This window comes from Melitaea cinxia, chromosome 15 (genome assembly GCF_905220565.1).
Source record: "Melitaea cinxia chromosome 15, ilMelCinx1.1, whole genome shotgun sequence".
Lineage (NCBI taxonomy): Eukaryota > Metazoa > Arthropoda > Insecta > Lepidoptera > Nymphalidae > Melitaea > Melitaea cinxia.
In genome coordinates, this window is record NC_059408.1 from 6991794 (window position 1) to 7003984 (window position 12191).

General features: G+C 31.6%; 1 protein-coding gene across 1 annotated transcript in view; it reads left to right on the forward strand.

Annotated features, from left to right (window-relative positions):
- The window catches only part of LOC123660645 (dual 3',5'-cyclic-AMP and -GMP phosphodiesterase 11-like), a 92687-nt gene that overhangs the window by 44350 nt on the left and 36146 nt on the right, over positions 1 to 12191 (forward strand). Inside the window, exon 6 of the mRNA XM_045595700.1 lies at positions 11659 to 11809. Within this exon, the coding sequence (XP_045451656.1) occupies positions 11659 to 11809 (151 nt within the window). The remainder of the gene's footprint in view (positions 1 to 11658; positions 11810 to 12191) is intronic.

Consider the following 12191-nt stretch of genomic DNA (forward strand, 5'->3'; position numbering starts at 1 on the left):
GAGTAGAATAAAAGTAAACATATATCTGTATTACATTTAGCCATTTCAACCACAATGTTAGAAAATTAAACTGCAGTGCAGATCTTTGTACAAGGAATCACGGATTCTTGGTTTTGTTTCGACTATTTTGTTTTTATTCCAACATTTTTTTTCTTTTACAGTATATTGATGATGGTTGGCAGGAATCCAAGTTACTTAACTAATCTATCTATATCGCTCGCGTCGGACAAGAGGTTTCATCACCGCAATCTGTCTCTGGTTACACACTCCATTTAACCATAGCAGCGGTGTAAGATATCATGTTGTACATGTAGGATTTGTGGTCTAGCATTAGAGTATTTGCTTCTGCGGGCGGAGATTGTTTGTTATCTAAAGTACTGCTGTGCAATACATTTATTGCGGATTAGGACTGCCAACGATATAGGTACTACTTCATATTTCCAGTTTTAAGAGAATTTCGTTTCTAAAGTAAAGTAGTGGCTTTTAGAATAATTGCTGTACAAAGATATTAAAACATTGAGATTTATTCAAGAAAGTATTTTATTTTTAAGCGCATTTGATAAGTATGTAAGTTATGCTGAAGTCACAAATAAACTGTAGGAGTTAAATTCGATACGCAGTATATTTTTAGTGCTGAGTCCTCAACGTCAGTTTCCAGGTAATCTTAATTGAAATTCGTGTGTTTGAATTCGTCTTGATGCTTGTAACTTGGCAACTTTCGTCAAACTAATAGCTACAAACGAAATATGCATGAAAGAAGACACTATTTTCATTTTTTTTTTCTTTCATTTGGTCGGATTTAGATGCGGAACACACTGGGCTGTAAATAAAACTGCTTTTTTGTCTTTGATGAAGTACTTTTGAATTTTACGAGTAGGTATGTAACTACATAGTAAAGGAAATAGGTAGCGAAAGACACTCTAAAGGATTTGAGATATATTAAATAATAAAATATAAGCCTAATAAGCGTATAATACTTGTTTCTATTTTGATATTTGATATTTCAGCATTAATTAAAATTAAAAAAAAAAAAACGATTGTCTTCATTGTCATAAACTCAGAACAAACAATAATTATGTTACTAAAATCATTTAGAAAATAAATATTTGCATTATATAAACATAACCCTGTACCTACTGTTTTTATTATTTAAATAACAATAAAAAAAAAAATAATAGCTAATATTAAAAACTCTTAGCACGTTTATCATTTTCATAACGGCAAATAAGAAAGGGAATTTCGCCGGAGGGAACACTAAACGTATACAATCTGTGGAATATGGTGTCACAAATGTCCAAAAGATGTCTCCAAGGTCGCAAGAGAACAGAATTAAGGCCAGTTTACTGACCTAATATTTGACGAGGATTATTTCGGACAGTGTAGTTTATATAACAGTTTTTATTGATAAAATAACCGTCATATATTTTTAGTTAGTTAGTGTATTATTAATTTTATTTAGAATTAATCAAGTTGATTGTTGCTGTTTTCTCATTTTTCATTTGTTTAAGATTAATTAACTGTTCCGGTTTTCAATCAAACGAACTGTTTTCCCGCCGTTATCAAAACGAAGAACGGAACTATTGCGTAAATGAGCGCAACAATTCATTATGAGAACTATTCATTAAAAACAACGCAAAACAAAAAATGTAGATCAGTGATGGACTGATAACACAATGTACGGTATTGTAGTAGATACACATACATTAAAATATTTTCATTCATACAATGACGTAAGTCAGCACGTTCACGACGAGGCATGCCTAACATTGCCTCGTGTTCTTTTCAGTATTGCGCCTCTTGGGTATTACGTACGCTTCGCTTATCGATTCCACAACACTTACACGAAATTACGGCTTTTAAGTACATTACTTTTAAATTTTCCGTTATAAAAAAACGGATACATCGATTTTCTTATAATGTGTTTTACGTTTATTACATAATTGCATTAGAAAAATTCCTTTAGATTTGGTATTTAACTTGAGTCAATAAGAAAGTCCAAAAAATGGAGTATTCTTTTAAGAAAAAAAATAGCCTTTGATCAAGAAAATGTTATTGATATTAAAATAATGACTAAAAATCTCCCTGAACTCATAATACAAAACAATGAGCATGTAGCCACAGCATCGGAACACGGTGCAGTGTAGGTATGATGAAAAATACGAAACTAAGCATAAAAAAACTAGTATTAATGTAGATAACTTCTAAAAAGTGATATAGGGACAAACTTGCTGGGTGCACATTATACTACAACGCAGTGATATTCATACGCGTGTATTTTCCAAATCAAATGAATCGTACAACGTTGTATCAAGCGGGTGAGTCATTGAATAGAGCGCAGATAAACAAGACGCATCCTTGGCTTCGTTTATTGCCATTATTATTCACAGTTAGAGCACTGCACTAGTTAGTATTGTATTTTGTTTACAAATGTTTACATTGGTCGACCTTTTTATCGATATTTTTATCGAATAACTCAAACGTGACAGCTTTACTCTCATTTTTAAATTGGTAACTAAATTATAAACCGTAAGAAAGACGACACATGTTATCGATAGATCGATATTGCGCTATTTATTTGTATGGTGCGTATGTTAATAGCGATCGTTAAACAGGCAAGAACCGTCTTGCAAGTGTAAGAGTATTAAATAACAATAATGCGTCAATAAACAAGCTGCATCCTCGGTTTAACTTATTCAGAGTTTTAATATTATTTTCTTAATGACGATCATTGCTTCTATATATTATGATATTTCACTATCACATTTTTTTTGTTATTCGTATTGTGACATTAATGAAGTTATTTGTTGTGCATGTTTGTTACATGTATGTTATATTACTAAGTGATATTATTATGTTAACACACACAAAAAATACAACAAATCAAAAACCAAAAAATAAATGGGTTCAGCTGTTCTCGAGTTATAAGTGTTCGAACAAACCCGACTTAGTTTTATATATTAAGATGAAATTTTCTGGTACCCGTCTGTTACGATTATTTATGACCAACTAATGTATTGATTGTAATTCTACTATTAGTGTCTGTTGGGTAGGAAAAAATTAAATTGTATCGGTCTGAAAATTTATATTAATATAAGTAAATTTTAATAATTTAAACATAAATAGCCCGTAACATTTCACATAAACTTATGCTATTGAATTTAGTCAACAAGGATACTAAACAATCAAACCTTAATTTCTTTTTATTATGGATAAAAGGAAATTCAGATAAATTTAAGCGTTGTTAATGTGGTTAGTAATAAACAAGACGTTTGTAAGGCTCTACCGCCTGGGGTGTTTTAACTTCATGTTTCGTAATAAATACCTTAAGGCGCTAAAATTATCTTGTCTATTCTCGATAATAAAGGAATCTTATTACATGACATTCGTGACACATATCAGACTGTAACTGATTGGTATGATAACTCCTAAGGTAAAACTAGGGATTGCAATCTCGCACCTCATTCAATCCTGCGGGGTTATAGAAATGCTAGGTTTACTTGGTAGCACCTAATAAGTAAAATGTATAAGTAATATATACGCACTCAGTTTAATTATTGTTCTAAGAAATTTATTCTTACAAGAAGACTCAATACTATCTATTTTTGGATATGTTAATAAATATTTTAAGTTTTACAGAACTTGCTAATTTCAGACCCAACTTTTATTAGCATGTACATAAATGCTTAACGTTAAGATAAATTCAAAACAAACAAAGTCATCTCTTTGGATGATTATTTCTTCGGTTTCATAATATAGAAAAAGTAATAGATCAAAGTAAAATCCGTTTAAAATTTTCAACAATGGATATCTATCATATACTTATAATTATATTTGTAATATTTTATTAATGTTTAGTTTTAACGGATAGTTTCTTCTACTGTATATTTGTACACAATGGTGGTAAAGCCATTTAAATCAATAAATAACAGTTATTAAAATTGATTTCGCTTAAGGCAATATCGACGCTATCGGATTTAAATGAATGTCATTTTCATAAATACTATCAGTCTGTGGTTGGTGGTGGTGTGGTCTTGTTGTAACAGTTAGATCGTTAAAACTATTTACAAAAAGGAAATTATGAAGAAATTATCCAATGAATTTTATTTTGAAACAATGTCGCCGAATACTTATTAAAGATTATTTTTTTAATCAATGGAATATAAAAAAAATAATCGATTGTTTCTATGAAAAACTGAACGTTTTGCATAAATTAAACAACAATACTCTTAAAACAAGTATTGTTAATACTTCTCTCATTCACAAAAATGTCAAGTAATTGATCGAGACTTTTCCGTTGGGCTTTCTCGGTGGTTAAGGTCACGGTCAAATTAAATGGAGGCTGTGAGTGGACGGAAATCGCGTCTTAATAGAAAAAAATCGTGTGGCGAAGTTAGTAAAAAAAACAATGAATATATCGATTAATAGAAGAAATAATACAAAGACTTATTAAGAAAACATCTCGATTTTGATGTTTGTCTTTATTGGATAACCCACTCTCAATAACAATATCAAAGTAAATATTTTGTGTCTCCGTTAAATAGGGATTTATTATTACAATAATAATTATTATGATAATGTTTTACTACATTCTATTACAGCCGAAAAAGGTATGTTAGATTCTAATACGTAAAAATTTTTACTAAGTTAAATTTTATTACTATAAATAATAAAACAAGAAAGAAAGTAATATAAAAAAACTATTAAAATTGTTATACTGACTGGTAGTCACGCTAAATAAACTCCGCTTTTTGATAAACTATCCTATTCTAAGCTTGAAAATGGATGCTCATTTAAGCGAGGGTTATAAATTGATTGTCATTATTCTCCCGATAATACCTAGCTTCTACAGAGCTGCCGCAAAACGCCACAAATCTTGAGATAGAATACTGCCATCACTAACAAGAATCGATTTATCGACGTCTTTATTATGATTTTACATATTCCTCGAGGCTATAATTCAAGAAAGAATTTGTTCTACTTTGAACATAAATGAAGCTACTTGAACCGGATTCATACGAAAGTATAGGCTACTGATTCTTCGTTTGACGTGCATATTGTTTTGTTTGTTTTAAAATATATCCATTCACTAAAATATTGACCGAAGACTTGAAACGAACAAAGTTTGTGTTCTTTGGGGATAACAGTAAAAATATTCTATTAGAAACATACCGTAATAGTCCTCGAGACAGAAAAATTCGATTTTTTGAAGTGTGTAATCAGTTTTTGTTTCTTTTTTACATTTCGAACGATGAAAACACACAGAATACTAGATAGATATACACATTTAAAAAATATGGGGTTGCATCCTAGTTTAAATATTGGTATTATATGTGATAGGCCTGTAATGCGTTTGCTTGTCTCGTCTTATAGAAAGACGTCGCGAAGTAAGTACTTACTAGATGGATTTCGTATCGCTTCAGCCTGTAATATCCCACTACTGGGTATAGGCCTTTTTCCCCATGTAGGAGAAGGATCAGAGCTTAATCCACCACGCTGCTCCAATGCGGGTTGGCGGATATATTCCCTACTATGAGTAACGATCGCTATCAGGTGTACATGATAACAACCGGGACCGACGGCTTAACGTGCTCTCCGAGACACGGTGGGGAGACCCACTAAGACTGCACAAACACCCAGACCACGGCAAACACCTGTATGGCCAATACAAATGTTTGTCATGTGCGGGGATCGAACCCGCAACCGCCAGCGCAACAGGTACAATCCATGACTGAACGCGGCGGCGGATTTCGTATAGGTATATAAATAATATGTAATATAAAATGAAAAATATAGTCGTTTTTCCTAATCATACCAAAACGAAGAAAAGCTTATAATTTATCCTTAATTAAAGTATATTTTGAATACTAATTTTTGCAAAAATTTCTTCAATATATTAAATAATATTTATAAAAAGTACTAAGTTCTTTTCAACAAGAGCTAATGTCCAGATGTGCAATAAATCATTGTCATTTAAATATGCCGCTCTCTTTTTATAATAACTAATTTTTAATTTTTCGCTAGAGAAAAATTGTCGAACAATTAGGTACATTTTTAAAATTAGTTTATTAGTTTTTGTAATTTCTGAAATATCAACTAGACTAGTCTGTGCTCATTGATTTCTGTTCTTTTTTATCCTACTTACTAATTAATATTAATCAAAAGAGTACTTAATCATTCTGAAAGTACATTTTATCTTTTTTTTGCGACTTTACTGTTGTTACTGACATTGTAATGTCTCTCTTCGCCCCGCATGCAGTGGCGTGCATAAAGTTTTTAGACATAGTAGGCAGTCAAAAAAAATATGAACAGCCACACTGCACCTACTTTCTCGCAATTTTTTCCTAATTTCAATTTTGTTGGGAATAGAGGCTTTTAGATAATTTCAAGAACAGACAAGTAATACGTACGTACGTACAAGTAATAATTATTACACACGTAAAGTGCATTTAAACTTATAATAATGCAGGCATACAAATACACGTACAGCAGCCAACTGATACTTATCAAACAAATCAGTTACTGGATAGACTGATGTGACCTCATAAGGCTGGCACTAATTGGCTCTGGCTGGAAATCATTGATAACACTATTAATTAGTTACGAAATTGTATGCTTAATAAAAGTACTTCTTTATTTATTAATAAATGAAAAATTTTAATGTCATTGTTATTTATATGTTAAATCGATACGCCTGAAGAATTTTTAATTTATCCGTAAAATCGAATGTGTTGAATTTGCATGCACTATTTACTTTCATCAAACACACGTCTCTGTTACATATTTCACAAGTAAAGTTATTCATCACTAATATATTAATATTTTCATTAATAACAAGAACGCACAAACGAAAAATTCAAAGCAAATAACTACTATTACGAAATTACTGTGTGAAATGTTGCGATTATGCGACCGTGTCAAAAATCATAATTATTGGTAAAAACGGTATCGAATTCAAGACAGTTTAATTTGACAGGTTATTCTTAGGCTGTGCCTCCTGTCATGGATAAACCGACCAATGTTAAAAACACAATACTTTTTTCGTATTCCATATGACGCGCGATATTATAAAATTGTAGGATTTTACAATGTCCTACTGCCATTGCTAACATTTTGTTAGCGATTGTAGGCAGAAGTTTCATGAAATGCCCGTCGTCGATTCGCGCGATGCGCTGATATCGCATATATGACGGCGAATTTTTCAATTGAAGCGGATTTACATTGAATTATGGTTTATGTCTTTTTCAAAAATATGTAATGTTCGTGTTTTATATATCATTTTTAGTAACATGACAAGGTAGACAGTGCCTTTCTGCCTATATAGAATGCACGCTACGGCCCGCATGATGGCGATATCTTGTAAAACGCTAAAGAATTTTACAAGCTTGAAAATATACCTTTCATGCTTTTAGTTTCAAATGGTGCGGGGGCGCCAGATGGTTATGTTAGACTCCTACTGACTAAAAAATCCACCACGTGTGAGCAGTCGTCTGCCTGGGTGGGGCGAGATTGGGTCGTGCTAGCATTCGCAACTTCGCCCCGGCGGTAGACCCGGACGAAACCTCCGGGCCCCGGCACAATGGTGGGGGTGGCCTTGTTGTGAGCGAGACATGTGGGGTCGTGTCGTCCGGCCGGTGGAATAAGTAATACCTTAGAATCTTAGATAGGGTTAATGAGGGCTTGATTCCGGTTCATCACTCTTTACGCTTTTGTATTAAAGGGTATTTAAGATAACGTATGGACGGCAATATGCTAAATCATTTTTTTCTCGTGGTACATGACGCACCTACTAGATTTTCCTTTCGGCGTTACTCGCGGTTAGTTTTAATTCGGTCAGATTCGTGGATATACATTGTTTTCGTTACGGTCTCAAGATATTGATTTGTGTTATAGATCTTACCACTTGAAACCCTTGTTAACAAAAGGGCTCTCGAAGCTTTAAGCTTACACAAATTATTCAACTCTAGAATTCATTTTGAGCTTCTGTTTATTAAGAACACTATAAATTTAGAGACGTACTCTTAATTTTATAGTTATACTAGCTGACCCCGCAAACGTTATTTTGCTATATATGTTATTAGCCCCTTAACCCCCCTCCCCCGCCTATAACATAGGGATATGAAAAATAGATATTGGCCGATTCTCAGATCTACCCGACATGCACACAAAATTTCGTAAAATCGATCCAGCCGTTTCGGAGGAGTATTGTAACTAACATTGTGGCACGAGAATTTTATATATAAGAAGATAACGTTGAAATTTTTTGTGAATTTTGTGTACATATATATGAAATTTTGTACTATGTAGGTACTTACTGTTTTTTCCTCAATATTCCAAAAATTATTAATTGTGAATAACAGGAAAAGTTTTTTTTTTTTTTTGTTGTAATTTTCATATGTGTTTACGATAAAAGCACGTTTTATATCCTTAACATTCTCTGTGCAATTTAAAATCTTAGATATTGCACACATTGAATAAGTTCTCTTTCTGATTATACAAAAAAAAAAAAACATGGCCAAATTTTAATTGCCGGCAACGGGTACATGTTTGCATTTCTTCGTTAAAATAAGATATCAATCTAAATAACCGTACAAGAATTAATTAATTATTCGTCTGTGTAGCCGGTCTCGTTTGTCAATCGTTGATTTCATCGATCGAACGCATGACATTACATTGACGACCTAGTCATTGACATCTCAATATAAAAAAAACCAAAACCTGTCATGAAAGGTTTATTCCACCAATTCTAGATGCGACAAACGGTTTCACCTGCCTAATATCCGATCCCGTGGGACTGTCGGGATAAAAATAGCCTATGTGTTAGTATGGATCATCAACTACGCTAAGTTTTATCAATAATTGCAATCGGCTGAGTAGGTTTTGCTTGAAAGTGTAACAAATAAAAAAGTCCTCCCGAGACCATAGTTGCTGTAAAGTATCCGAGACGTCGGACATCTAAAAAACCTAATAAACTGCGATAAAATCCAAAAAAGTTTCATTATAATGAGTGCTATTCGGGTAAATATTATAAAACAATAAGTGTAACAAATATCCATTCTCACAACCTTTTGCATTTCATTTTTGTAGGTAACAAAAAAAACATCACATATTTATAAAAAACAACGGATGGTAAATAATTAATTATATTATTTACGCTTCAAATTATTTTTTATCAGCCTTAGGCTACTTCTGAATAATGAGTAAACAATTTTTTTAATTAATTTTTTTGTTTTTACTGGTCACATAATACTGTAATGATATATTATATAATTATATAAAAAAGTATTTTTGTTTGCGTCTACATTAACGCGAGCATAAAATGATGACTATAATAATATAGATATTATATTTATATTATTGCATAATTACTTCAGAAGTTGTTTTTTTTAGTTTCGTGTATGAATCTAAGTCGACATATTTTTGTCTTGGTATCTTACCGTTTACAAATATAATAACAATTTAATATTGTATCTGAAAATAAATAACATAATAACTTACTGTATTTAAAAAATATAGTATCAAAGTTACAAATATAGTTTTAAAGTTACATTTTAATAAATATTTGACATAATTGTGATGTATCCATCACGATAGACAGAGACGCTATTTTAATTAAATGTTAATGTTGAAATTAGATTAATCTTCATTAATCAGAAATGATTAAGCTCCAACCCTTCCCTTTCTCTTCAGCTGAGTAATAATATTACTATGAATCATTATACCATAGAATTATATTTTCAACGTAACTGTTTCATCATCACAATTATAATTAATTATCATTTAATTTTGAGAAATTAATTAATTGAAAGTTTATCGTCTATAACGCTCTTTATGCAAATTTTTTAAAAAGTTTTTATTTTTCACTAAACGCATATAGATGTATTATACACGGTACATATATCAAAATAACATTTTTTACAATTTTTGTCTCTCTGTCTGTCTATCTGTCTGTTTGTCTGTTTGTTCCGGCTAATCTCTGAAACTAGTGGACTGATTTTGACAGGACTTTCACTGGCAGATAGATAGCTGATGTAGTAAGGAGTAGCTTAGGCTACTTTTATTTTAGCAATTTATTTATTTTATAACTCTGCGAACTAAACAATAACTTTTTTCTTAAATTTGACGCGGACGAAGTCGCGGGCATAGCTAGTGCTTAATAAATTTAAACCTACCTGAACACTTTAAAATGCACCTAAGTACATCTTACAAATATTTTGAAATTTTAAAAATTCGCTATTATGCATTTGTTTGTTATTTTATATATAAAATAATAAAATAAGCTTTGTTTATGTAATATATATCTATGACCGAACGACGTCACAACGATTATTTAAGTTTGTAACATCTTCTGCGTTAGTTTCATAAGTAACCAATTATTGGTTGAACTAAACTAATCGATTGAACATATAACGAGATTGGAGCACAATCAATTTCCTGCACGGCCTGTGGAATTTTCCAATCGTACGAATAACTAGTAGGATTCGTTTAATAAAATCCGATATAAGGAATCAGGGGGTAGGTGGTCGAACAAATCGCAGTGCAATAAGCTCCGTACATTTGATTTTCAATGACCTGTACAGAGGTCGTACACGTGTCCTTAAATCTAAACATATCTATATGTAATGTACAGTTTTAGTTATATTGTACATTGTGTTTGCTATGCTCTCACAGTTTCATCCGCGAGGACGCTGTGATGTGGTCATTGTTTACAGCTGAAATAATTTGAATAACAAACTTTTCAAATCAAACGAGAAACAATAAACTGACCAACTATTTATTTCCAGAAACAGGATGTAATAATACATTATATTACAACTAATTATAATAATAATACTTTAACAGTAGCCATACAAAACTCGAGGAAAGCCGCGTGGTCTATCTTATTTTCTTCCTGATCGTTAAAGTACTAAAACAATCATTCTTGCTTTAAGAGTAGGTAATTTCATTATTGAAATTATCGCATGCACGTACGAGTTTGTTTAAGCGTGTATTAAAATTCTAAGTTGTTGAATCTATGTATACGAGTATATATATAAAGGAATATATTCCTTTGAGTTTGTATATTTGTATAGTACCTTTTTTATAGCAGTAGTAATATGTATTGTTTTAAAAAGATATTTTTAACACTCCATAATAGTCACATATAAAAGAAATATTTAATTTTAATTTTATGTATAGGAATTGGTAAATAACTTTAAATGTCGTTTATTTGTTTTTTCAGGTAGTTTAAGGGTTTTTATAATTTATTTTTGTATCAATGTATGAAGAAAAATTTTATAATAAATCTTTGTTTTTTTTCAGAGCAACACATTGTATAATTTTCCGATTCCAATTTTAATTAATCAACTAATGTCTTATATATATATGAATGTTTATCTGTATGTCCTTTATAGCATCTTAAACTATGCATTTGATAATGTCATTATCTTTAGCAGTGTTGTGCATGAGGCCACCCACAAAAACCTTTCGAGTTGGTATGACCAAAAAAAGCGTAGCAACGCGCGCATGGTACAGCTAGTTTAAAATAAAGTTTGAGCAATTGTTATTTATAGATGTCTATTTTCAGCAATGCGTTGATAAATCTTTCACTGTCAGGCTAAACGCCTATTAGATAAATAATTCGCCTGTATATTAAAGCATAATAATTATTATTGTTGACAGATGTCTGGTGTCGAAATTATTTGACGTGTGCTCGAAGTCCACGCCGGAGCAGATGGAGCAACTCGAAGAGATCAGGATACCGTGGGGAAGTGGCATTGTGGGCTATGTTGCGGAGAGCGGCGAGCCTGTCAACATACCTGATGCTTATAAGGTACAATAAATAATTATTTAAATTTCTTTACCCAAAGTGTGTCAACCTGAAGACTAAGCTGACCATGCTTTCATCTTCCTTAGAAATATGTATTTGTAACTGCATTAGGCGTTTTTACTAGCTGTATGTTGCGATTCCACCTGCTTAACTTCCGATATGTTGGAATATAAAATAGACTACGTAATTCTGTATCTTCAGCTATTGTACCAACGTACCAAGTTTAATTATAGTCAGTTTAGTAATTTTCCTTAAATTGTCACATCCATTCATCTTCAAAAATGTTCGCTTTTATTTATAATATTAGAAGAATGATTGCTAAAGCGACTAATAATTACCATAAAATTATAAGAAGGTTCTTCTTTGAAATTTCCATCTCGATCAA